Genomic DNA, 25,898 nt, shown 5'->3' with positions numbered 1-25,898 from the left:
TAAAGGCAATTAAGGTATAAGTTTAATATTTGTTTCAAAGAATGCATATACAAAGAACAGAGACGTAAGACAAAGCATTTGGTTTCGCACCAAAACAACAACAGTTATAATAACAATAATGTTAACTTGGTCTGGACGTCAACCCAACCTCGGAGCCACCAGTGTCTACCAACCAATCACAATCCAGGGTTGACAGACATTCCCTGTCATTGGAGGTCATTGGTGTTTGTAGCTGGTGTGTCAAGAGTTCAGCTGAGTTCCGGACCCTAAGTGTAAAAGGACAGGAAGTAACCTTTTTAAAATTAAAATAAAAAAATAAAAACAGATTATGGTGAAACATCTGGAGCCTACATTGACGCATGTGCCAGCTTACATTATTATTAAATCTGTTAACCTTTGACTGCAGAGGAGACCAGGGGCTCACCTACAGGCATTACCACAACGTTACCACCACAGAATTACAAGTAACAGAACCGACACAGTCCCTCATACCACAGATTTATTAGGAGGTACACCTAGCATGGCGGCACAATAGCATTGCCATCGCAGCATGACAATATAGAACACTGAGAAAGGCACAGAATTCTGATGCTATAAGCATCAATTCATTCATCCAAATGGGACAACATATGGCCACCGGTCTACACACAACAGAACGTTGCTTAGAGCAAGTCAGCTTCACTAATAGTTCTATGGTTACCATAACGTTGAGACAAAGTTCAGCTAACTCTCTCTTGGTCCCTGGCAACCACTTCTTCTGCTAACACTGTTTAAGTTCCCTGCTTCAAAAGGCCAATTCCTGCATCAAGACCCATCGCAACAGGATGCCTTTAGTTCTTCAGTAATGCCAGACTAGTCTACTCGAACCTCTTCCCCTACAGTACAGTTCTGAAAGGATTTGGATCGGTATAAGCAGTATGGTCATAAAATATTTCCCCATCTACTTGAGTTGGATTTACTAAAGAGCCCAGGTGGTGGGGGATAATTTGGGATTGATCATTAAAATGGCAGACTGTTCTGTCACTAGGAAGGGAGGGGAGACTTTGGCAAAGAAAACAAATAAAAAATGGCTACTTTGCTTCATCAGGTGGTGTTGGAGGTGGAGCAGCGGGATTGGGCGCTTGATGTACTCGTCATGAGGGGTGGAGCTTAATAATACAGCAGCGTGTCAAGCTGTCACTCAGACAGCCATTTCATTTGAAGGCGGAGCATAGGTCTATCAGAAGTGCACAGGAGCTAGGTGGCTCAGAGCCAAATCAACACCACTGACAGAGAAAGCTGTCAAAGACAGTATAAATGTCATACTTAAAATCAGCCTGCTGTCCTATCACCAATGAGCGGTTATGACACCTTGACAGCTTACGTCAACCCTACAACAGCTTATGTCACCTGTATGACAGCCTGTGTTATCTAACCACCTGGAAGGTTCAAACCCTTTGGAGAGTAAAAGGGGGCGTGTTTTGGCCTTCTCCTTGAGTACAGGGCTGAATCTCAATAGACTATAGTTACTGCCTCTCCTTGTCTCCTTCCCTTTCATCTTCACTGATGTTTAAAGACAATGCCCAGTAGGCATCCATCATATTCCTTTTGCTAACAATTTACTTGGAGACCAGTGTAGAGAAAGGGAAACAAATGAGAGAAATCAACTTGAGCCTTGTGAGATGCACCCGTCTCGCTCTGTCCATCTGAAAGCTCTGACTGTTGTAACTGGAACGGGAGTGTGGCCACGGTAGTCACGGTTACAAGCTGGGTTAGGTTCTCTTCTGTGCCTCTCTTCCTGTTGGTCTGCTGGTTGAACACAGGGATGGAGCAACTCATCGCTCCTTATTGCAGAGTCTAATCTGAAACTTTTGCTTGTTCCTATACTTCGCTTCAGAGTGCATGGCTGTCAATCAGCCTTAGCAGAGCAAGGGAGGAGGGGATGGGGGTGAAGGGGGAGGGTGTACATGTGTGTGAGAGTTGGGGTCATTCATAGCAGCACACATTTGCGTTTCTTCTTGGGCTCGGGAGGCTCCAGCGCAGCCAGTATCGCCTCATCAAACACATTCTTTAGGCCTTTCTGTGGATAAAAACAAAACACACAGGCTCAATGAAGGGGCAACACACACAGGCTCAATGAAGGGGCAACACACACACAGGCTCAATGAAGGGGCAACACACACACACAGGCTCAATGAAAGGGCAACACACACACAGGCTCAATGAAAGGGCAACAGACACAGGCTAAATGAAAGGGCAACACACACACACACACACACACACACACACACACACACACAGGCTCAATAAAAGGGCATTCAACTTAATAGAACACAAAGGGGTTAAAAGGTCAAGTGCAAACTAAACCATAGCATTAGACATAAAAGGAAATAAGTCAGGATACTTCATTCTCATAGAGGGCTGGAAATGAACAAAGACAACTGGGGATATTATCAACAAAAGGAAAATAGTAATACTACCTGCATTGATTCATGTCAAAGTGAAGTTGGATCGGGCAGTGAGCGTTCAAAACAAAGGCCGGGCAAACAAGAAAGTGGAGGGCTCAGATGGGCTCAGAGACACACACACAGGGCCCAAGGGGATTCAAGTATAAACAACCATACCAAAGTCAGACCACTAAAGTCAAAAAGGTGTTGAGAAAGACACACAGGTTTACCCTGATCACTAAAGACCCTACTGTTAGCCAGAACCTCCCATGGCGTCAGCAGATCAACATGTAATTAGTCAGAGCAGCACACACAGTTCGAGCAGCTTAGGACTGGAAGGAATGCCTTGGGCCATGTCATGTGAGAGTCGTACAATACAGATGAGCAGAGCAGGAAACCCATGTATCCCTCTGTTCGGGGAAACTCTAGAAACCCCACAGAAAACCTATGGCAAGACTTATATTTGAAAACCAGAGTTTAGGCTCTATATCATACTGGTCTTGGAGGCTGTGCGGCCAGAGGACAGAGCACTATTGAGCTGCTACCCAGCTGTCCCCATAGATAGAGGAAGGAAAGGAGAGGCAGAGGAAAAGGAGAGCAATTTTAGTAGTCCTTTATTCATTCATTTCACAAATAATTTCACACAATTATATTAGCTTTTTCATCTTTTTAAACTCCCAAGATGGCTAGATATGAACTGCAGCAATGGAACATAACAGAGTGGAACAGAGAGAGAGTTTGGGCCCCGTGATGCTGCTACTGGGTTCTGGCTCTAATTCCATTGCTTCCCTTTGCAAGTTTGGCTTTAAAGTTCAACGGTCGGTCATCAGTCCACACTGCCCAAAAGGTGCCAACATGGCGTCCGCGACATTATCTAATAGCACTGGTGTGCTTTTCAGTTGAAACCAGGATGGCCAAACTCTCCATCTGTGGCTCTGGCACTTGACAGCCCTAAATGTCACCACGGTCACACCTCAGTCTCGTCATACACCAGCAGTAGTACAAAAAACACAACATTAGGAATCATGGAGGCTCCTAGAATTGGTGTTTAAATCACAATGCTGTGGAGGCAAGTAAATCAGACACTCCCTTAACTCTGGACTCTCCAAACACCATAACAGAAGGAGAAACACTAACCAAAGAAGAAGACACATGGGCCGTGTCTCAAATCACATCCTAATTCCCACAAAGTACACTACTTGGTCCACTATGGGTAATAGGGTGTCATTTGAGATTTGCCCTGAGAGTATAAGTGATGTGATTAACCAAACCCAAAGTCAGCACTGATAGATCTGAGAAAACCCAAGAGCAACAGACACAGTCCTTCAGGCACAGTAAGGCCATGAGGACAAGTAAACAAAAAGGGGAGGGAAGGATGAGTCATGGCACACTAAATATTAAGTAACACTGTCGTAAAAGGGAAGTGGATACAGGGGATAGCTTTAAGAGGTGGTTGGTTGGGTATAAACTAAAAGAAAGCAGCAGACAAGGAGAGAAAGACATTAGAATATACAGCACTTCCTCTTTCTTTGCGTCTCTGGTGGCTCTAGGGCGGCTAGGATAGCTTCATCAAATACATTCTTCAGCCCTCGCTATAATGACAAAGGGGAGGGGAGAAAACGACAACAGTTAGCACAGCAAACATAGAAAAAAAAGGGTTTAGATGAGCAGAGAAGAAAATAGGATAGGGAAACAGAGTGGAAAAGAGAAAAGAGGAGGGGGAGTAGAGAGGGAGAGGAAGTGCAACATTGTGTAGAAAATCTAACAGAGCACAAGGAGACTAAAGAGGACTGGAAGATAGCTAAAGTTGGTAGAGGAGATGAGGAAGCCTCTAGACTATGGAGATACTGCCCTGCGAGATCGGAGCTGAAGCGTTTGAGATAGAAGTTTCCCTGACCCACAGATCTAGGATCAAATGACCCTACCCCCCTGTCCCAACCTTCACTATCAGGTGCAAATAACATCTGACCCAGCACGGGTGGTTAGGGCAATCTGACTGGCAAGCAGAACAGTCACACAGGAAACAGGATATTGCATCAGCAGCTCTTACGGCAGAGGAAGCTGGTCTAGAGAGAGGAAGGACGGGGGCAGGACGCCAGGGCAGCGCAGGAGAGGAAGAGACACAAGATGGGGTTGGGGAGGGAGACCTAAACTTGGCCACAGTTATGATCCACTAGGGCCCATGGTTTCCGTTACAGTAAAGCCCTTGACTCCCACCGAGTAACACCATAGGGCACAAGATGGCCGTATGAGAGGGAGGGTGATCGCTGGACTCCTTCAGTTTTCCCATTTCTTATGGCTGTGGTCGGCAACAGGCCAGATTTTTGTTTATGGTCAAAATAGACCGTAAAATCACCAGGAATTCAGCTAAAAATGTGTTTAAATAATTCTGCTCCCATTTGTCCACCACTTGGAGGTATTCTAGCCCTGATATCACACAAGTCTTGGACGACAGAGGTTTCCAAATCTGAACAAAAATAACATTTACTCTCACTGAATATTAGAGAAGCACACTACCCCATGTTTCAATGCAAACTGGGCTTAATTGGCCCACACTGGGCTTAATTGGTGCAGTGATTTATGGTGAAAAAGACAATAGCAAAGTCTACTCATAAAATATTTGCATAATATTGTAAATATTATGCAAAGTTATATTGTTTAATATTAAGTTAATATTAAACAATATTGCTATGTCATTTACATTCTTTATAGAAGGGGTGCTTTTTGAGCTCCTGTACCCTGTAAGCACACCTGAGACATGTATGACAATGCAGGGTTAATTTAACTGTAAAATAAGACAAAATGCATTTAAAAATGTAAGCTGTGAATGCCTGAAATATATTACCTTGATGTAGTTCAAGTTGCTACTGTGTAACTGACATACAGGTACGACTGCTAGCAATTAAAACCCATATTTTCACATAGTAATACTATCATATCAATACATAAGCACATTCATCTCTTCATTTTATGTATGAAGTACGGTCATTTATTGGAGAAGCTATTAACAATTTATGAAAAATAATGTGCTTATCTGACAGTAGCCTCAAAAATACCTTTTTGCAGCTTTGAAACTGGCCACTAGTGGGAATTCAGTCAATAATGTATAATAAAACACAAGACTGGCTAAGAATAAAACACCCATCGATTTAACCAGATTAATTAGTTTAAACATTCAACTTTTTATTTCAATCCACAGATGGAGGTGGTTTAGTAGGTTCCTCTACTGATTCACAGGGAACAGCCAGAGTGGGACTTGTACCAGACACGTTGAGGTTTCAGGGCACTAGTACCTCCTGCCATAAAGGTCAGGATACAACACAGATCAGAACACGCAGCCAGTCCGTGAACCAACACTCTGTACCGTTCTCCATCCACTTTCTTGTTTCTTTGAGCCGTGACAGATGATATGTAGCATTGAAACAAAATGGTGCATTTCTTAATGTCCGCTCACTTCAGCTCACCAGAGACGAGAGAAAACTTAGCTGCAAGTGTCCTGTGTGATTTCAGGATTGTGAAGATGTGTGGGAGTGACTCTGATGATGTTCTAACGTGTTTGTGGAAGGGACTTGCATGTGCTAGGCTGGGGGCGTGTAGCATGTGTCTCTCTTAGCTCATACATGTGTGGGGACTGTGTGTGTGTGTGTGTGTGGTTGCACAACAGTGTGTGTGGTCTTACCTGCGTGAGGGCTGAGCACTCCACATATTTGACGGCCTTGAGGTCTTTGGCCAGTTTCTCTGCCGTCTCAAGAGTGATGGGCTTCTGTTTGTTCTTGGCCAGCTTCTCTATGGTGGACGGGTCGTCTCGCAGATCTATCTGAGTCCCCACCAACAGGAACGGGGTCTTTGGACAGTGGTGGGTGATCTCTGGAACCCACTGGAACACATGGGTTAGAGTGTGTGTGAGTGACACGGGGAGGAGACTGGAAGAGAGGCAGCAGCAGAAGATGGGAGGAAGAGAAGGCCAACCTTTTCTTTGACATTTTCGAAGGAGGAGGGGGAAACGACGGAGAAACAGACGAGGAAGACATCTGTCTGGGGATAACTCAGAGGTCGTAACCTGTCGTAGTCCTCCTGACCTGGGGGGAGAGAGAGAACACACACAACATTAGCCTACACACATGGAACATGCACTTCCATGTGTACACCGACACACTAGGGGACATTGGCATCAGCATTCAGGCCATCCAGAGAAGGCAGGGTGGCTATGATCAAACTGAGGCAGAGCCAAAACTCTCCACTTTATAGAGACCAGGACACACCCTAATCTAAAATAGCAATGACACACATTTTAAATATTTGATTTGAATCCAGTGTAGACTGTACCTGCAGTGTCAAACAAGCCCAGGGTGTAGGGCTCCCCTCCTATCATTACAGTTACAGCATAGTTGTCAAACACCTGCAACACACAGAGACACATATGAGAGAGAGGGAGCCGGGCGAGAGAGAGAGAGGGGGAGCCGGGCGAGAGAGGGAGGGAGAGAGCCGAGGGAGAGAGCCGGGCGAGAGAGAGAGGGAGGGAGCCGGGCGAGAGAGAGAGAGAGCCGGGCGAGAGAGGGAGGGAGAGAGCCGGGCGAGAGAGGGAGGGAGGGAGCCGGGCGAGAGAGAGGGGCGAGAGAGAGGGAGAGAGAGAGGGAGCCGGGCGAGAGAGGGAGGAGGGAGCCGGGCGAGAGAGAGGGAGCCGGGGAGAGAGAGGAGCCGGGCGAGAGAGGGAGCCGGGCGAGAGAGGGAGCCGGGCGAGAGAGAGGGAGCCGGGCGAGAGAGAGGGAGCCGGGCGAGAGAGAGGGAGCCGGGCGGAGAGAGAGAGGAGGGAGCCGGGCGAGAGAGAGAGAGAGAGGGAGCGGGCGAGGAGAGAGAGAGGGAGCCGGGCGAGAGAGGGAGCCGGGCGAGAGAGGGAGAGAGGGAGGGAGGGGCGAGAGAGAGAGAGAGAGAGGGAGCCGGGCGAGAGAGAGAGAGAGAGAGGGAGCCGGGCGAGAGAGAGAGAGAGAGGGAGCCGGGCGAGAGAGAGAGAGAGAGGGAGCCGGGCGAGAGAGAGAGAGGAGAGAGAGAGAGCCAGGCGAGAGAGAGAGAGAGGGAGCCGGGCGAGAGAGGGAGGGAGAGAGCCGGGCGAGAGAGAGAGGGAGGGAGAGAGCCGGGCGAGAGAGAGGGGGCGAGAGGCGAGAGAGAGAGAGAGAGAGGGAGCCGGGCGGAGAGAGGAGAGAGGGAGCCGGGCGAGAGAGAGCCGGGGAGAGAGAGGGAGCCGGGCGAGAGAGAGGAGCCGGGCGAGAGAGGAGCCGGGCGAGAGAGAGGGAGCCGGGCGAGAGAGAGAGCCGGGGAGAGAGGAGAGAGAGAGAGAGAGAGAGGGAGAGAGAGAGAAGGGAGAGAGAGAGAGCCGGAGAGAGGGAGCCGGAGAGAGAGAGAGAGAGGGAGGGCGAGAGAGAGCCGGGCGGGAGAGAGAGAGGAGAGGGAGCCGGGCGAGAGAGAGAGAGAGGGAGCCGGGCGAGAGAGAGAGGAGAGGGAGCCGGGAGAGAGAGAGAGAGAGGGAGCCGGGCGAGAGAGAGGGAGCCGGGCGAGAGAGAGAGAGGGAGCCGGGCGAGAGAGAGAGAGGAGCCGGGCGAGAGAGAGAGAGGGAGCCGGGCGAGAGAGAGAGAGGAGCCGGGGCGAGAGAGAGAGAGGGAGAGGCGAGAGAGAGAGAGGAGCCGGGCGAGAGAGAGAGAGGGAGCCGAGGAGAGAGAGAGAGGAGAGAGAGAGAGAGAGAGGGAGAGAGAGAGAGCCGGAGAGAGAGAGAGAGGAGGGAGCCGGGCGAGAGAGAGAGAGGGAGGGAGCCGGGCGAGAGAGAGAGAGCCGGGCGAGAGAGAGAGAGAGAGAGGGAGCCGGGCGAGAGAGAGAGAGCCGGGCGAGAGAGAGAGAGAGAGGGAGCCGGGCGAGAGAGAGAGAGAGAGAGAGGGAGCCGGGCGAGAGAGAGAGAGCCGGGGCGAGAGAGAGAGGGAGCCGGGCGAGAGAGAGAGAGAGAGAGAGGGAGCCGGGCGAGAGAGAGAGAGAGGGAGCCGGGAGAGAGAGAGAGAGAGAGGGCGAGAGAGCCGGGAGAGAGAGAGAGGGAGCCGGGCGAGAGAGAGGGAGGGAGGCGAGAGAGAGAGGGAGCCGGGCGAGAGAGAGAGAGGAGGGAGCCGGGCGAGAGAGCCGGGAGAGAGAGAGAGGGAGCGGGCGAGAGAGAGAGAGAGAGGGAGCCGGGCGAGAGAGAGAGCGAGAGAGAGGGAGCCGGGCGAGAGAGAGAGGGAGCCGGGGCGAGAGAGAGAGAGGGAGCCGGGCGAGAGAGAGAGGGAGCCGGAGCGAGAGAGAGAGAGAGAGAGCCGGCGAGAGAGAGAGCGAGAGAGAGAGAGAGGAGCCACGCGAGAGAGAGAGAGAGGGAGCCACGGAGAGAGGGAGCCGGGAGAGAGAGGGAGCCGCGGCGAGAGAGGAGCCGGAGCGAGAGAGAGAGGGAGCCACGCGAGAGAGAGAGAGAGAGGAGCCACGCGAGAGAGAGAGAGAGGGCCACGAGAGAGAGAGAGAGGGAGAGCGAGAGAGAGAGAGAGGGAGCCACGCGAGAGAGAGAAAGAGAGAGGGAGCCGGGCGAGAGAGAGGAGACCACGGAGAGAGAGAGAGGGAGCCGGGCGAGAGAGAGAGAGGGAGCCGGGCGAGAGAGAGGGAGCCGGGCGAGAGAGAGGGAGCCGGGCGAGAGAGAGGGAGCCGGGCGAGAGAGAGGGAGCCGGGGCGAGAGAGCCGGGCGAGAGAGAGAGAGGGAGCCACGAGAGAGAGAGAGCCACGAGAGAGAGCCACGAGAGCCACGCGAGAGAGAGAGAGCCACGCGAGAGAGAGAGAGAGAGAGCCACGCGAGAGAGAGCCACGCGAGAGAGAGCCAGCCGAGAGAGAGAGAGAGCCACGCGAGAGAGAGAGCCAGAGAGAGAGAGCCACGCGAGAGAGAGAGAGAGACGAGAGAAAGAGAGAGCCACGCGCGAGAGAGAGAGAGAGAGAGAGAGGGAGCCACGCGAGAGAGAGAGAGAGAGAGAGAGAGAGCCGCGAGAGAGAGAGAGAGAGCCGCGAGAGAGAGCGAGAGAGAGGGAGCCACGCGAGAGAGAGAGGGAGCCACGCGAGAGAGAGAGGGAGCCACGCGAGAGAGAGAGGAGCCACCACGCGAGAGAGAGAGGGAGCCACGCGAGAGAGAGAGGGAGCCACGCGAGAGAGAGAGGGAGCCACGCGAGAGAGAGAGAGGAGCCACGCGAGAGAGAGAGGGAGCCACGCGAGAGAGAGGGAGCCACGCGAGAGAGAGAGGGAGCCACGAGAGAGAGAGGGAGCGAGAGAGAGGGAGCCACGCGAGAGAGAGGAGCCACGCGAGAGAGAGCCACGAGAGAGAGAGCCACGCGAGAGAGAGAGAGCCACGCGAGAGAGAGAGAGAGCCACGCGAGAGAGAGAGAGCCACGCGAGAGAGAGAGAGAGCCACGCGAGAGAGAGAGAGCCACGCGAGAGAGAGAGAGAGGAGCCACGCGAGAGAGAGAGAGAGAGAGAGGGAGCCACGCGAGAGAGAGAGAGAGAGAGGGAGCCACGCGAGAGAGAGAGAGAGAGAGAGAGCCGCGAGAGAGAGAGAGAGAGCCGCGAGAGAGAGAGAGGGAGCCACGCGAGAGAGAGGGAGCCACGCGAGAGACAGAGGAGCCACGCGAGAGACAGAGGAGCCACGCGAGAGACAGAGGGAGCCACGCGAGAGACAGAGGAGCCAGCCACGCGAGAGACAGAGGGAGAGAGACAGAGGGAGCCACGCGAGAGACAGAGGGAGCCACGCGAGAGACAGAGGGAGCCACGCGAGAGACAGAGGGAGCCACGCGAGAGACAGAGGGAGCCACGCGAGAGACAGAGGGAGCCACGCGACAGAGGGAGCCAGAGACAGAGGGAGCCACGCGAGAGACAGAGGGAGCCACGCGAGAGACAGAGGGAGCCACGCGAGAGACAGAGGAGCCACGCGAGAGACAGAGGGAGCCACGCGAGAGACAGAGGGAGCCACGCGAGAGACAGAGGAGCCACGCGAGAGACAGAGGGAGCCACGCGAGAGACAGAGCCACGCGAGAGACAGAGGGAGCCACGCGAGAGACAGAGGAGCCACGCGAGAGACAGAGGGAGCCACGCGAGAGACAGAGGGAGCCACGCGAGAGACAGAGGGAGCCACGCGAGAGACAGAGGGAGCCACGCGAGAGACAGAGGGAGCCACGCGAGAGACAGAGGGAGCCGGGCGAGAGACAGAGAGAGCCGGGCGAGAGAGAGGGAGCCACGCGAGAGAGAGAGAGAGCCACGCGAGAGAGAGAGGGAGCCACGCGAGAGAGAGGGAGCCACGCGAGAGAGAGAGCCACGCGGGAGAGAGAGAGAGAGCCACGCGAGAGAGAGAGAGAGAGCCACGAGAGAGAGAGAGAGAGAGCCACGCGAGAGAGAGAGAGAGCCACGCGAGAGAGAGAGGAGCCACGCGAGAGAGAGAGAGCCACGCGAGAGAGAGAGAGAGCCACGCGAGAGAGAGGAGAGAGCCACGCGAGAGAGAGAGAGAGCCACGCGAGAGAGAGAGAGAGCCACGCGAGAGAGAGGGAGAGGGAGAGAGAGAGAGCCACGCGAGAGAGAGAGAGGAGCCACGCGAGAGAGAGAGAGAGGGAGCCACGCGAGAGAGAGAGGGAGCCACGCGAGAGAGAGAGAGAGCCACGCGAGAGAGAGAGAGAGAGAGAGCCACGCGAGAGAGAGAGAGAGAGAGCCAGAGAGAGAGAGGGAGCCACGCGAGAGAGAGAGAGGGAGCCACGCGGAGAGAGAGAGAGGGAGCCACGAGAGAGAGAGAGGGACGAGAGAGAGAGGGAGCCACGCGAGAGAGAGAGCCACGCGAGAGAGAGAGAGAGGGAGCCACGCGAGAGAGAGAGCCACGAGAGAGAGAGCGAGAGAGAGAGAGCCACGCGAGAGAGAGAGAGAGCCAGAGAGAGAGCCACGCGAGAGAGAGAGAGAGCCACGAGAGAGAGAGAGCCACGAGAGAGAGAGAGGAGAGAGAGAGAGAGCCACGAGAGAGAGAGAGACAGAGAGAGAGAGAGAGAGGGAGCCACGCGAGAGAGAGAGAGAGAGGGAGCCACGAGAGAGAGACAGAGAGAGAGAGCCGCGAGAGAGCCGCGAGAGAGAGAGCCCGAGAGAGAGAGAGAGACGCGAGAGAGAGCCGCGAGAGAGAGAGAGAGAGGGAGCCACGCGAGAGAGAGAGAGGGAGCCACGCGAGAGAGAGAGGGAGCCACGCGAGAGAGAGAGGGAGCCACGCGAGAGAGAGAGGGAGCCACGCGAGAGAGAGAGGGAGCCACGCGAGAGAGAGAGGGAGCCACGCGAGAGACGAGAGAGAGGGAGCCACGCGAGAGAGAGAGAGCCACGAGAGGGAGCCACGCGAGAGAGAGAGGGAGCCACGAGAGAGAGAGGGAGCCACGAGAGAGAGAGAGCGAGAGAGAGAGAGCCACGCGAGAGAGAGAGAGCCACGCGAGAGAGAGAGAGAGCCACGCGAGAGAGAGAGAGAGCCACGCGAGAGAGAGAGAGAGCCACGCGAGAGAGAGAGAGAGCCACGCGAGAGAGAGAGAGCCACGCGAGAGAGAGAGAGCCACGCGAGAGAGAGAGAGAGAGAGAGAGAGAGGGAGCCACGCGAGAGAGAGAGCGAGAGAGAGAGAGAGAGAGCCACGAGAGAGAGAGAGCCGCGAGAGAGAGAGAGAGAGGGAGCCACGCGAGAGAGAGAGAGGGAGAGAGGAGAGAGAGAGAGAGAGAGAGAGGGAGCCACGCGAGAGAGAGAGAGAGGGAGCCACGCGAGAGAGAGAGAGAGAGCCACGAGAGAGCCAGAGAGAGAGAGAGAGAGAGAGAGAGAGAGAGAGGGAGCCACGCGAGAGAGAGAGCCACGCGAGAGAGAGAGAGAGAGAGAGGGAGCCACGCGAGAGAGAGAGGGAGCCACGCGAGAGAGAGAGGAGCCACGCGAGAGACAGAGGGAGCCACGCGAGAGACAGAGGGAGCCACGCGAGAGACAGAGGGAGCCACGCGAGAGACAGAGGGAGCCACGCGAGAGACAGAGGGAGCCACGCGAGAGACAGAGGGAGCCACGCGAGAGAGAGGGAGCCACGAGAGACAGAGGGAGCCACGCGAGAGACAGAGGGAGCCACGCGAGAGACAGAGGGAGCCACGCGAGAGACAGAGGGAGCCACGCGAGAGACAGAGGGAGCCACGCGAGAGACAGAGGGAGCCACGCGAGAGACAGAGGGAGCCACGCGAGAGACAGAGGGAGCCACGCGAGAGACAGAGGGAGCCACGCGAGAGACAGAGGGAGCCACGCGAGAGACAGAGGGAGCCACGCGAGAGACAGAGGGAGCCACGCGAGAGACAGAGGAGCCACGCGAGAGACAGAGGGAGCCACGCGAGAGACAGAGGGAGCCACGCGAGAGACAGAGGGAGCCACGCGAGAGACAGAGGGAGCCACGCGAGAGACAGAGGGAGCCACGCGAGAGACAGAGGGAGCCACGCGAGAGACAGAGGGAGCCACGCGAGAGACAGAGGGAGCCACGCGAGAGACAGAGGGAGCCACGCGAGAGACAGAGGGAGCCACGAGAGACAGAGGGAGCCACGCGAGAGACAGAGGGAGCCACGCGAGAGACAGAGGGAGCCACGCGAGAGACAGAGGGAGCCACGCGAGAGACAGAGGGAGCCACGCGAGAGACAGAGGGAGCCACGCGAGAGACAGAGGGAGCCACGCGAGAGAGAGAGGGAGCCACGCGAGAGAGAGGGAGAGAGAGAGGGAGCCACGCGAGAGAGAGGGAGAGAGAGAGGGAGCCACGCGAGAGAGAGGGAGAGAGAGAGGGAGCCACGAGCGAGAGAGAGAGAGAGAGAGAGGGAGCCACGCGAGAGAGAGAGAGAGAGAGAGAGAGAGGGAGCCACGCGAGAGAGAGAGAGAGAGAGAGGGAGCCACGCGAGAGAGAGAGAGAGAGAGAGAGAGAGGGAGCCACGCGAGAGAGAGAGGGAGAGGGAGGGAGCCACGCGAGAGAGAGAGAGAGCCACGCGAGAGAGAGAGAGAGAGAGGGAGCCACGAGAGAGAGAGAGAGAGAGAGAGAGAGAGAGAGGGAGCCGCGAGAGAGAGAGAGAGGGAGCCGCGAGAGAGAGAGAGAGAGGGAGCCGCGAGGGAGAGAGAGAGAGAGAGAGAGAGAGAGAGAGAGAGAGCCACGCGAGAGAGAGGGAGCCACGCGAGAGAGAGAGGGGTTAGAGGTGTGTGTTTAAGGTACTTACCGTGGGTACATATTCAGAGGGGAACTTGTTTGTGGTGTAGGAGATGAGCAGACAGGTTTTACCCACAGCTCCGTCACCCACCACAACACACTTGATCGTTTGCATAGCTGTGCTTTAGAAACCTCTCTACTCATTCAAGATCTAGAGTGTAAAAGAACCAGAAGAGAGATTAGTGGGTACAACGGCAGAACGACAGCCTCGGAGACAGCTACAGGCTAATGAGCACCCTGTTCAAGGCCTACGCTTTTTTGTTTCTAAAATAAAATGAAAATGTTGTCTTCATGCCATTTACATTCTCCATTCCAAGCAGCATGGTTGGACTGCGGACTGAGGTTGTGACAGCATACTGCCCCTGAGTGAACGTGAGAATCAGAGATGAGGAAGAAGACCGGTTGGAATAATCATGAGCTGAAGTTCACCCAGTGAGACAGACCGAGCTCTGACAGTCACTATTACACATCTCTTCCATGGGGTCTTCTGACCATCTCTTCTTACACACACCATCTCCCTCCATTTCTCTACCCACACACAACCGCTCTCAATACACATGCAGGTGTGTCATGTGCACACACTACCCTCTTCTCTCCCTGTCATTACACACTTGCTCATTACATAAACCATGCTTTCATTACACACACCATCCAGCCAGAGAGACCACAATCACAGTTCAGTGAAAGAGAAGTGTTGGTTAAGAGGTGCAACAGTGACTACAGTCAACACCCAGACACATCTCCTGTTCCATAGCTGATTGACACAGGCCCGGGTCTGTAAAACAACCTCTGGCCCAAACCCTTCCGCATTACGGATCACAGATGGGTTGAATAGAGATTCAATATTTCTAATTCACTCCCATTATTTTAGATCTGAGGCGATAGGAGGAGACAGGGGCCTCCAGAAACGACCCTAATGGAGAAAACTATAGACAGAGGGAAGGACATTTGGGTCATTTAAATAGTAGTGTCATTCACACAAACAAAGCATGGCTGTGCAGGGTCACACAAACAGCTGAGCTGGGCTCCTGGCATGGAGAAATGGGCTCCATCAGTGAGAGGAGAACACTGGGTTTTGTGATGCTACGGAACACACACCTCACACTGATCTTCACTTTACCCATCTACTACCCGTAGAACAAGCAAGACCAAGGTCGCAATAACGCAGAAATGGTCCATTTTACTGGGGGGACATCAGTAACCACAGAGAGGAAGTGGGAAGAAACCAGCAAGCAGACAGGCAGACAAAGATCTGATTGGCTGACCTGGAAGAAGAGGGTGGCATACTTTCAATTGCAGCTATACATGTTTAGGGATAGACAAATATAAACAGATCAAACTGACCTAAGACACTGATTTGACAGCAAGGCCTAAATGCTTTATCATTAGCACAGCAACATCTAGTAGCAAATCAATAACCCATATCCACGCACAGTACTAGACAATGGCAGATGTTATTGGCACAACACATTTGAAATCAGCCTAAATAAAATAAAACATTGTCTGTATACATACATCATTTACCATATTATTTCATGATAATATAGTGATGTCAGTCCCCAGCCACTGCAGGCCACTCACACAGACAACCAGGCCTGGAATTTTGTGATCTCAGGGGCAAGGACATTTGGTCTTCAAGAGATTCCCAAACTGCCAGGGCACCAAGGCCATTAACCAAAATAGCCAAATAAATTGATTAGAAAACCGAAACACTAAAAATTCAGTTAAGAAAAGACAAGTCTATATAAAATGTTAAGGCTGACCCCATTTAGTCGACTGTTTGGTCGTTAGGCTGTTGGTCGATCGAGATTGACTAAAACGAGCACTAACAAAAAAATATATATATATTTTTTTATTTCACCTTTATTTAACCAGGTAGGCTAGTTGAGAACAAGTTCTCATTTGCAACTGCGACTTGGCCAAGATAAATATACAAATATACAGTACCAGTCAAATGTTTGGACACCTCATGCAAGGGGTTTTGTTTATTTTTTACTATTTCCTACATGAAATAACAGACATGTAGAAACCAAAAAAAAAGTTCAATTAAAATATATTTTATTTGAGATTCTTCAAAGTAGCCACCCTTTGCCTTGATGACAGCTTTGCACACTCTTGGCATTCACTCAACCAGCTTAGTGAGTTTGTCACATAGAATGCATTTCAAGTGACAGGTGTGCCTTGTTAAAAGTTAATAAGGAAAGAAATTCTGCAAATTATGGCAAGGACAGATGAAATAAGCAAAGAAAACGACAGTCCATCATTACTTTAAGACATGGTCAGTCAATGCGGAACATTGCACTTGAAGAAACTTGCAAGGTTCTTGAAGTCGCAAAAACCAAGCGCTATGATGAAACTGACTCTCATGAGGACCGCCACAGGAAAGGAATACCAAGAGTTTGCTCTGCTGTAGAGGCTAAGTTCATTAGAGTTAACTGCACCTCAGAAATTGCAGTCCAAATAAATGCTTAAAAGTTCAAGTAACAGACAACATCAACTGTTTTAGAGGAGACTACATGAATCAGGCCTTCATGGTCTAATTGCTGCAAAGAAACCACTACTAAAGGACACCAATAATAAGAAGAAACTTGCTTGGTCCAAGAAACACAAATAATGGACATTAGACCAATGGAAATCTGTCCTTTGGTCTGATGAGTCCAAATGTGAGATGCTTGGTTCCACTGCAGTGACTTTGTGAGACACAGAGTAGGTGAACGGATGATCTCTGCATGTGTGGTTCCCACCGTGAAGCATGGAGGAGGTGGGGTGACACTGTCAGTGATTTATTTAGGATTCAATGCACAATTAACCAGCATGGCTACCACAGGATTCTGCAGCAATAAGCAATCCCATCTGGTTTGGGCTTAGTGGGACTAACATTTGTTTTTCAACAGGACAATGACCCAATACACCTCCAGATTGTGTAAGGGCTATTTGACCAAGAAGAGTGATGGAGTGCTGCATCAGATGACTTGGCCTCGACCCAATTGAGATGGTTTGGGATGGTTTGGACCACATAGTGATGGAAAAGCAGCCAACAAGGGCTCAGCATGTGTGGGAACTCCTTCAAGATTGTTGGGAAAGCATTCCAGGTGAAGCTGGTTGAGAGAATGCCAAGAGTGTGCAAAGCTGTCATCAAGGCAAACGGTGGCTACTTTCAAGAATCCCAAATATAAAATATATTTTGATTCTTTAACACTCTGGGTTACTACATGATTCCATATGTGCTCTTTCATCATTTTGATGTCCTCACTATTATTCTACAACATAGAAAAGAGTAAAAATAAAAACCCTTGAATGAAATGGCTACCCATACTATTTGCATCGTGTGAATTTTTTGCTTTGATTCTTAGTGTATATCAATTACCCATAACATATACCCCCAGTTGTACATGTACCGTTAAATCCTAATCTACAATGTTTGTTACTTTGGTAATGCATTTCAATGCATTCAATATTATTATTCCAGTCCTCCCATTTTCATTGTCTGAGAGGACACATTGTTTGCAGAGTTCAACCTATGCTACAGTTGTGAGAAACAAGTTTGTTTATTTCATTCCATTTACGAGTTTCAACAATTTAGTCACCGTCTTTGGTTTGGAGTTCTCCCGTCAATGTTGAGTAAGGACGCGCACACATAGAAGTAAGCCTACATATAAACATATAAATGTTCCCATATGGGGATCTGATACTATTTCTGATTGGCTTAACGCAACACCACCAATGACATTTGGAGCTTCTCAAGGTAACGTTTTCTTCACCCCAAAAAGCAAGTAATTGAAGTCTTTTTACATCCATTGAGAATTACAATAGTTCCACAATGTATTTTTTAAATCTTTCCAGGCCTCCCCCTTTTGATAACCACTCTGCGAAAAATCTCATGCTCTGACCCTGTGGAAACGTCATAAAATAGGCATACCTGATTACTTATCAGTGCTTGACTTAGCCTGAAATAGGTTCCGATACTGTTTTTGGGTGCTGGTACCGTTTCTATTTAGGTGCAGGAGCTCCACAATACTTTTGAGCTAATATTCTAGAAGAGGAACAGGAGCTCAAGCAGTAGAACATTTGAGGTGCCAGTACTCAGCTCTGGTGAGCTCAGGCCCAAGTCAAACACTGCTTCTTAAGCCCTTGCGCAAATAGCCTATTGTTGCTTCTGTACGAAGCTCACTGGCGCTGGAAACTGAGCACCCAGAATATTTTATACAATGTTGCAAGTTTGCTAGCACAAGCTTCAGGCCAGACCCAAGTTAAAATAATTGATCATGTTTCAAGAAAAGTTCACAGAGTTGACAACGAGCCAGGCGGCCCAAACTGCTGCATATACAGACAATGCTTGCACTGAATGCAAGAGAAGTTACAATTTCCCTAGTTAATATTGCCTGCTAACATTCATTTATTTTAACTAAACATGCAGTTTTTTTATGTACTGTACATTGATTTTAAGAAAGGCTTCGATGTTTATGATCAGGTACATTTGCCCATGATCGTGCTTTTTTCGCGAATGCACTTTTCTTAAATCCTCACCCATTTGTAGAGTTGAAGTAGGCTGTAATTTGATAATTGAACAGGCACCGCATTGATTATATGCAACGCAAGACAAGCTAGTTAACCTAGTAATATCAACCATGTGTATTTAACTAGTGATTATGAAAATATCCATTGTTTTTTATAAGAGAAGTTTAATGCAAGCTAGCAACTTACCTTGGCTCCTTGCACCCACATGTACCACTATGTAACAAAATATGGAAAAAGTCAAGGGGTGTGAATACTTTGAAGGCCAAACACCAGTCATGTTTGACAAATAATGTAGGATAATTCATTTTGATGCTGCACTCGTGTAACAGGTGTTCAGCCTGTCACGCAGCCTCCTTGTGGATTGCAATGTAATCGGCCATAATTGGCGCCCAAAAAGGCAGATTACAGATTGTTATGGGAAAAAAAGTTTTATAAAATCGGCTCTAATTAAATCGGCCATGCCGATTAACCGGTCAACCTCTAATAGGAGATTTTACTAAAAAACACATAGGGTGTGTCTATATATAGAAGAATATACGTTTAGTATTTGACCAATTGATTGGTGTAAAGAACAGACAACTTTCAGTCGACCAACATGTTGTTGTGGACAGCCCTAACAAATGTATATAAATAATTAGCCTACATGTCAAAGTGTAGGTGATAGACTATATGTATTGGCTACAGAAACTGCAGCCAAACTTGAATGAGACTTTTAATTACATATACAGTGCCTTCAGAAAGTACTCACACCCCTTGAATTTTTCCCATTTTGTTGTTACAGCCTGAATTTAAAATGTTTAAACACAATACCCCATAATGTCAAAGTGGAATTATTTTTTCAAAAATGATACTAGTTAATAATCTGAAATGTCTCAAGTCAATAAATATTTGACGCCTTTGTTATGGCAAGCCTAAATATGTTCAGGAGTCAAAATTTGCTTAAGTCACATAATACACAACAGGACCAAAAGTACGTGGACATCTGCTTGAACATCTCATTCCAAAATCTTTGGCATTAATATGGAGTTGGCCCCCCCTTTGCTGCTATAACAGCCTCCACAATTCTGGATATGAATTCCACTAGATGTTGGAACGGGGGAGTTGCTTCCATTCAGTCACAAGAACATTCGGGATGTTGGGCAGTAATATTGGGCGATTAGGCCTGGCTTGTAGTTCCAATTCATTCCAAAGGTGTTCAATGGGGTTGAGGTTAGGGCTAGTGCAAGCCAGTCAAGTTCTTCCACACCTATCGACAAAAACATTTCTGTATGGATCTTGCTGTGTGGGCATTGTCATGCTGAAACAGGAAAGGGCCTTCCCCAAACTGTTGCCACGAAGTTGAAAGCACAGAAACGTCTAGAATGTTTTTCTATGTTGTAGAGCTTGCAGAACTTAGAAAATAATAAATGGGTGTCGAAAGCTCATAGACTTAAGGCATCAGCATGATTCAGTTTGGCTAGCACATAGCCGACCCCAACAAGTGTGCTCATACTCTTAAAAGACCTTTGCTTGATTTTGATTTATTTATAAAAAGCAGTAATAGTACTGTTAGTCTGAATTAATCAAACAAATCGGAAATGAATTACATTTGAGATCTTAGTTGTGCAATTTTACAACTAAGATGTTTGTATTTCTCAATGAAATAATGTGCAGGAAAACAAGTCGTCTCTTGTTGAACGACAACGTCAATATCTACCGTTGACCAATCACCGACGAAGGGACGTAGACTCCGCTACAGAATAATGTGCCCGAAAAGCCTTAAAAATCTGTACCTTAGTCCAAACAAAAACATCACAGAAAGGAGTCATATGCAAACTATTCTGAACAGTTTTGGCTGGGGAGCATGCCAAAAAGACTGACAGCTGTAATCGCTGTCAAAGGTCATTCTAACATACATTGACACAGGGGGTTGAATACTTATCTAAATCAAGATAGTGTTTAATTTTCCAAAAATGTTAACATTTTTCTTCCACTTGGACAGAGTATCATGTAGATCGTTGACAGAAAACGACAATTCGATTTATTTTAATACTTAATACAACTGCAAATGCGAGTGGTTTCACGGCAGAGACGGAAAGAGCTAAAGACTTACAACATGTTAAAGTGACCAGGGTTGTGTCTTTGGCTGGTGGACAACAAAAGAAAATTGAAAACATGAGAAATACTGGTTTCAATGGCATATGTGGACAAGTTTATAAAACAATCCCCTTACTATTCCTATGGTCGGAACTAGTCTTGGGAGGTAAAATAAATATGTATTTGGAAAAAGCCACTGGATGATTTTTCAATACTGCCAATAATGTTGAAACTAATTCTTCTAAGTTTTTTTTATTCTAAATTTGAATACGTGTAGCTACTTTAAGTAAAATACCTGCAGTCAACTTGTGCAATGGTTCAGGAGATTAAAAAAAACATTGGGTTCTTCATGTCACCCGTTACATTATTATGGCGCTTACTGTAGTCCCCAGTCACGTGGTGTTTGATTACAAGCACACAAAGATGAGACCCGAGCCTTGTGAATCACTCACTGTAGTGCAGAATGCGCCAGGTGATCCAATTACAGTACGGAATTCACAGCTAAATATCTTCAAACTATTAAAAGTTAACTGTCTAAAAATGTGCTAAATGCTCTGCAGTTGTGCATTTGGTTTGCTAATTTAGTAGCTAGTTAGCTATCTCGCTAAGTGGTTAATTAACTCTTCCACAATCAACCATTCACTTGATACCAGCAGAGAATCCCCTCCTGGATCAAGAGCCTTGCTGGCTAGTATTTGTTTTGTGCGTGCAGCAAACAGAGTTGTATTTGAGTTACTTGTACAGATTCTGACCAAAAATATACAAAAATGTTGTAGTGCGTTCATTAGCATTAAGTTAGCATGCTCTATGAGATTTTACATGTACTTGTTAGCATTGCTAACCTTTGGATTACAGAGTATCATTGGGGTTTGAAAACAACGCCCCTTGTGTTCAATGCAGGTATTACATATTACCTTTAGCACTTATACTGAACAAAAAAATATGAAATGCAACAAAGATTTTACTGAGGTACAGTTCATATGAGGAAATTAGTTCATTGAAATAAATTCATTAGGCCCTAATCTATGTATTTCACATGACTGGGCAGTGGTGCAGCCATGGGTGGACATAGACCCAACCACTGGGGAGCAAGGCCAAGCCAATCAAAATGAGTACTCCTCAGATTCATCAGTCGGAGAGCTGCAGTCAGCATACCAATTGCACACTCATTTGTGGCATTGTGTTGTATGACTGAACTACACATTTTTAAAGTGGCCTTTTTACTGTCCCCAGCACAAGGTGCACCTGTGTAATGATCGTGCAGTTTAATCAGCTTCTTGATATGCCACACCTGTTTATTTCAGCTCATATATATAAGAGCGAGAGCGAGAAATGTGTGAGTACACAAACAGTCAAAGGAGGTCAAATGCCAATCCCCAGTACAGATAACTCATCCAGAGCTCTTTGACTTCTGGCAGAAAGCTATTCAAAGATATGATGGCAAACATTTAGTTGTGAATTGCATACAAATGTAGCGAGGAAGAGAGAGAAAGTAAGACTGCAAGTCATATTTCAAGTGAGCAAGAGAGCGTAAGAGTGAAAGAAACAGCGTGTGCAAACAAACTGGTCACAGATGGACCCCATCCTTCCATACCACAACACCCGAAGGATGTGGTACTGACCATCGTTCTGGTCCAGTAGGACACACAGCAGATTGAGCAGGGTGTTCTCTTTCTACAGTGACTCCAGGCAGCTGGACACTGGCTGGGGTGAGTTGATGCAGATGCCAAGTTATGAGTGATAGCACTGTTTAGGTGGTCTGCACGAGAAGAACCCACAGAGGTCGACCGATTAATCGGAATGGCTGATTAATTAGGGCCGATTTCAAGTTTTCATAACAATCGGAAATCGGTATTTTTGGGCGCCAATTTTTTTTTACATATTTTTTTTCTGCCGTTATTTAACTAGGCAAGTCAGTTAAGAACACATTCTTATTTTCAATGACGGCCTAGGAAAGGTGGGTTAACTGCCTTGTTCAGGGGTAGAACGACAGATTTTCACCTTGTCAGCTCAGGGGATTCAGTCTTGCAACCTTACAGATAACTAGTCCAGCGCAATAACGACCTGCCTCTCTCTCGTTGCACTCCACAAGGAGACTGCCTTGTTACGCGAATGCAGTTAGCCAAGGTAAGTTGCTAGCTAGCATTAAACTTATCTCATAAAAAAACAATCAATCATAATCACTAGTTAACTACACATGGTTGATGATATTACTAGATATTACTAGATATTATCTAGCGTGTCCTGCTTTGCATATAATCTGACTGAGTATACAAGCATACAAGTATCTGACTGAGCGGTGGTAGGCAGAAGCAGGCGTGTAAACATTCATTCAAACAGCACTTTCATGCGTTTTGCCAGCAGCTCTTCATTGCGCTGTTTATGACTTCAAGCCTATCAACTCCCGAGATGAGGCTGGTGTAACCGAAGTGAAATGGCTAACTAGGGGGACGGAAAGGTTAATGAAATACAAATGGTATAGAGGGAAATAGTGCTATAATTCCTATAACAACTACAACCTAAAACGTATTACCTGGGAATATTGAAGACTCATGTTAAAAGGAACCACCAGCTTTCATATGTTCTCATGTTCTGAGCAAGGAACTGAAACATTAGCTTTCTTACATAGCACATATTGCACTTTTACATTCTTCTTCAACACTTTGTTTTTGCATTATTTAAACCAAATTGAACATGTTTCATTATTTACTTGAGGGTAAATTGATTTTATTGATGTATTATATTAAGTTAAAATAAGTGTTCATTCAGTATTGTTGTAATTGTCATTATTACAAATAAATAAAAAATTGGCTGTTTAATCGGTATCGGCTTCTTGGGTCCTCCAATAATAGGTATCGGCATTGAAAAATCATAATCGGTCTACCTCTAGTCCAAACATTGCCACATCTAGCCCCTCCACCCTGAGCGGTTTACCAGACAAAACTGGGACCCATTAAAGCCTATTGCTGCCCCCTGCTAGATTAATGAGCATGTTCAACCACAGCCTGCAAAATGTTTTCTCACCTTGTCTGTCTAGTAGCACTGACAGTCTATCCGTCTACCCATATTTTACCCTGCACTGACACCATCTATTTATAACTAATCAACACTGTTAATAGCTAATACAATCGTCATACTTCCAGAAGGGTGACCTGCATGACCAAAGCAGATGTCATGAGACGGCTACAGCTAATTCTGCCAAGGCCAAGTCAAAACGGATGGACTCAAAGTAGGCACAACAGCCTGGGGGTTGGGCCATCTAGTGGTTACAGACACCATCTTTGGTGCACGTAGACCCGTGAGAGCATAGGATCGTATCCCGATCCCGGCGTTCCACACACACACACACACTTCTGTTCATCATTTGATATAGGCCAATAAAATGTACTGTTAAAAGGAAACTCCAATAGTTGCCAACCAACACCAAGCAACGTGGACTTTTCACCTGTGGACTCAAGACTACACTGAATCTGTCTGACTGTCAATACTGATTCTGTGGGTTTATCTATAAGCTTATTTCACTGATCTGGCTGAACTTGCTTCCGAGTGCTGGCTGGCCTACAAATACAAATGAGTGGATAAAGGCTGATGCAGTCATTACTACAACTATAAAGCGTCTCCATCGCCACACACACATCTAATGTTGAACTAATACTAGCGGTGTTCGGCTATTCCAAGAATGTCAAAAGAGAAGATTCTCCATCCTACTCCTTTGTATTTGCAAGGGTTCACTGTAATAAAAAATCTGCAAGAAACTCAGTAGAAATGTGAAATTAGACTACCCTTCCTAGCAAACCAATATGTTGTGTCATATCTATGGCACTTCTACAGTACGAAAAAATGTATTCAAATGTATGCACTCACTACTGTAATTTGCTCTGTGTAAGAGTGTCTGCTAAATGACTCATATTTTAAAATGTAGAGAGCAGGGGACACAGAATGTAGTTGTACAATTGTTTTCAGGGACTTCCTCCTCTGGGCTTACAGTTAAATGCTGTGCCGTAATAGGCTACCAAAAGCAGCTCTATCTGCAAGGCGGTGTCTGGTATTACGCCGGTTTACTCACCCTGAAAGGCTTTAGTGACCCATTCACAGCCTCCCTGTTTCCTTCCTACTGGCTATGTAGACAAACACAGACTCACATACTGCTAACCAGCCCTTCAATCAAAGGTCCATGTTAGTAAAAACATCCAAATTACTATTACTGCACACCATTGTACTGTCTGGTACACCAAGCAAATGAAATCAATGTACTACAGAAAGTCAATAATGTTCAGTTGGATCCCTTTTCTATTAGCACTGACTATATAGGGCACTGTGTAATAGGGGAAATCAGCTCTGCACAAGACAAGTTACCACACACTTTCCTATGACATGGAACTCAAGTCCAACTACCTTGATTAGAAATGGTCTGGGTAATTAGCATGGAAGGTCAGTCGCCGTCTGTTTTATTGCAACATCCAAGATTATTGGATTATTTAGCTATGCAATCAATTTTAGTGCGGATTCAACATCCGGACTTCACAGGAATGCAGCATCATCAAAACATTGGCCGAATGTCAACCTTAACTTCTTAGCTGGGTAAATGATGAATAATGTCCTGGTAGCTTGGTAATAATAACATACGAGCTAAATAACGTAACGGATCGTACAAGTCGATGGCCTAATCTGTTTGGTGACAATTTTATCACATTGATAGGGAAATGTTCGACAATCACAACAATTTGCAAAATAATAACACGCCTAGGTAATATTAACGTTACATTTACAAAACTACATTGTCTTGAAATAATTAAACATTCTGTGTTCTGGCTACTATCGTTTAGTTTTCCTTCCCGGCTTTCTCAGTAACGTTACTCTCCCTGGCAGTTTCCAGCAGTGAGCAACCATCGCCATTCGAGCTACTTAGTTATCCAAGTTAATAACAGTGCGATCGGGCAATGATGAAGAAATACATAATAACGTTATTTGTTTTCATATGAACCCTGTCGTACCGGTTAGCTCATTTAGATATAATATTTAATTGAAAATGAATGATTACCGTTGACCTAGCTTGCTCTCAGCTTCCTCTGCTGCTAGCTAGTAACGTTAGTTTGCAGTAGACTGGCTGGTAAGCGGATGCTGTTGTTGAATGAGATTGACAAAATGAAGCATTTTATCTCCAATTAAGTAAACAACCAGATACATGCGTTGATAGTGAGATGCTAGTAATAACAGTTTTTAACCACTCTTCGGGGGGAAATTATTGATGAAAAAGTGATTTTCCGTACCGTCTCCTCTCTGTCTCTGCGCGGGCGTTGGCAGGTTCGCGCTTGGGGGTTTCTAGTCCAAATTGCAGGGGCACGGCAGGGCACGTTGCGTATGACGTAATGCGTGACATGCTAATCACAAATCACTTGTAGCTAAATGTATTGATTTCCTACAAATGATTTACATTTCAATAACCGTGTACATTGATGTTTTCCGTAGTAAGAATAGTATAGTACAATACTGGATTTATATTACCATGTGGTAATGAAAGTTATGAAAACACCTGCCTTTTCGCAGTCACCTGCTATATTATAAGTAGATGGATAGAATCTCATTCCGTTTCCATTAAGATTACATTCGCACAAGATCA

General features: G+C 47.9%; 1 protein-coding gene across 3 annotated transcripts; it reads right to left on the bottom strand.

The window, feature by feature from the left end:
• On the bottom strand, positions 1-25,637 carry LOC135540053 (cell division control protein 42 homolog). Of its 3 annotated transcripts, XM_064966372.1 has the most exons (7): positions 25,549-25,565; positions 25,320-25,399; positions 13,695-13,835; positions 6,753-6,825; positions 6,396-6,505; positions 6,106-6,303; positions 1-2,059 (listed from the first exon to the last, which is right to left on the bottom strand). In XM_064966372.1, the coding sequence occupies exons 3-7, from the start codon at positions 13,797-13,799 to the stop codon at positions 1,970-1,972; spliced, it is 576 nt and encodes a 191-aa protein (XP_064822444.1). In that variant the 5' UTR covers positions 13,800-13,835; positions 25,320-25,399; positions 25,549-25,565; the 3' UTR covers positions 1-1,969. The 3 variants fall into 3 exon arrangements, with proteins under 3 accessions (XP_064822444.1, XP_064822443.1, XP_064822445.1); XM_064966371.1 differs by lacking the exon at positions 25,320-25,399 and having other exon boundaries at positions 25,549-25,637; XM_064966373.1 differs by lacking the exons at positions 1-2,059; positions 25,320-25,399 and adding an exon at positions 3,024-4,018 and having other exon boundaries at positions 25,549-25,637.
• Positions 25,638-25,898: the final 261 nt, after the last annotated feature.

This window comes from Oncorhynchus masou, chromosome 5 (assembly GCF_036934945.1).
Source record: "Oncorhynchus masou masou isolate Uvic2021 chromosome 5, UVic_Omas_1.1, whole genome shotgun sequence".
NCBI classification, from domain to species: domain Eukaryota; kingdom Metazoa; phylum Chordata; class Actinopteri; order Salmoniformes; family Salmonidae; genus Oncorhynchus; species Oncorhynchus masou.
Note: the sequence above shows the minus strand (reverse complement) of the source record. Positions and strands in the feature narration are given on the sequence as shown.

Bases quoted from the DNA above. Each gene is read 5' to 3' on its own strand.
- LOC135540053 (XM_064966371.1), bottom strand. From the start codon at position 13,799: ATGCAAACGATCAAGTGTGTTGTGGTGGGTGACGGAGCTGTGGGTAAA. The intron at 6,826-13,694 runs GTAAGTACCTTA...TGTGTGTTGCAG, and splicing joins CCTCTGAATATGTACCCACG to GTGTTTGACAACTATGCTGT. The intron at 6,304-6,395 runs GTTGGCCTTCTC...CATGTGTTCCAG, and splicing joins TCGAAAATGTCAAAGAAAAG to TGGGTTCCAGAGATCACCCA.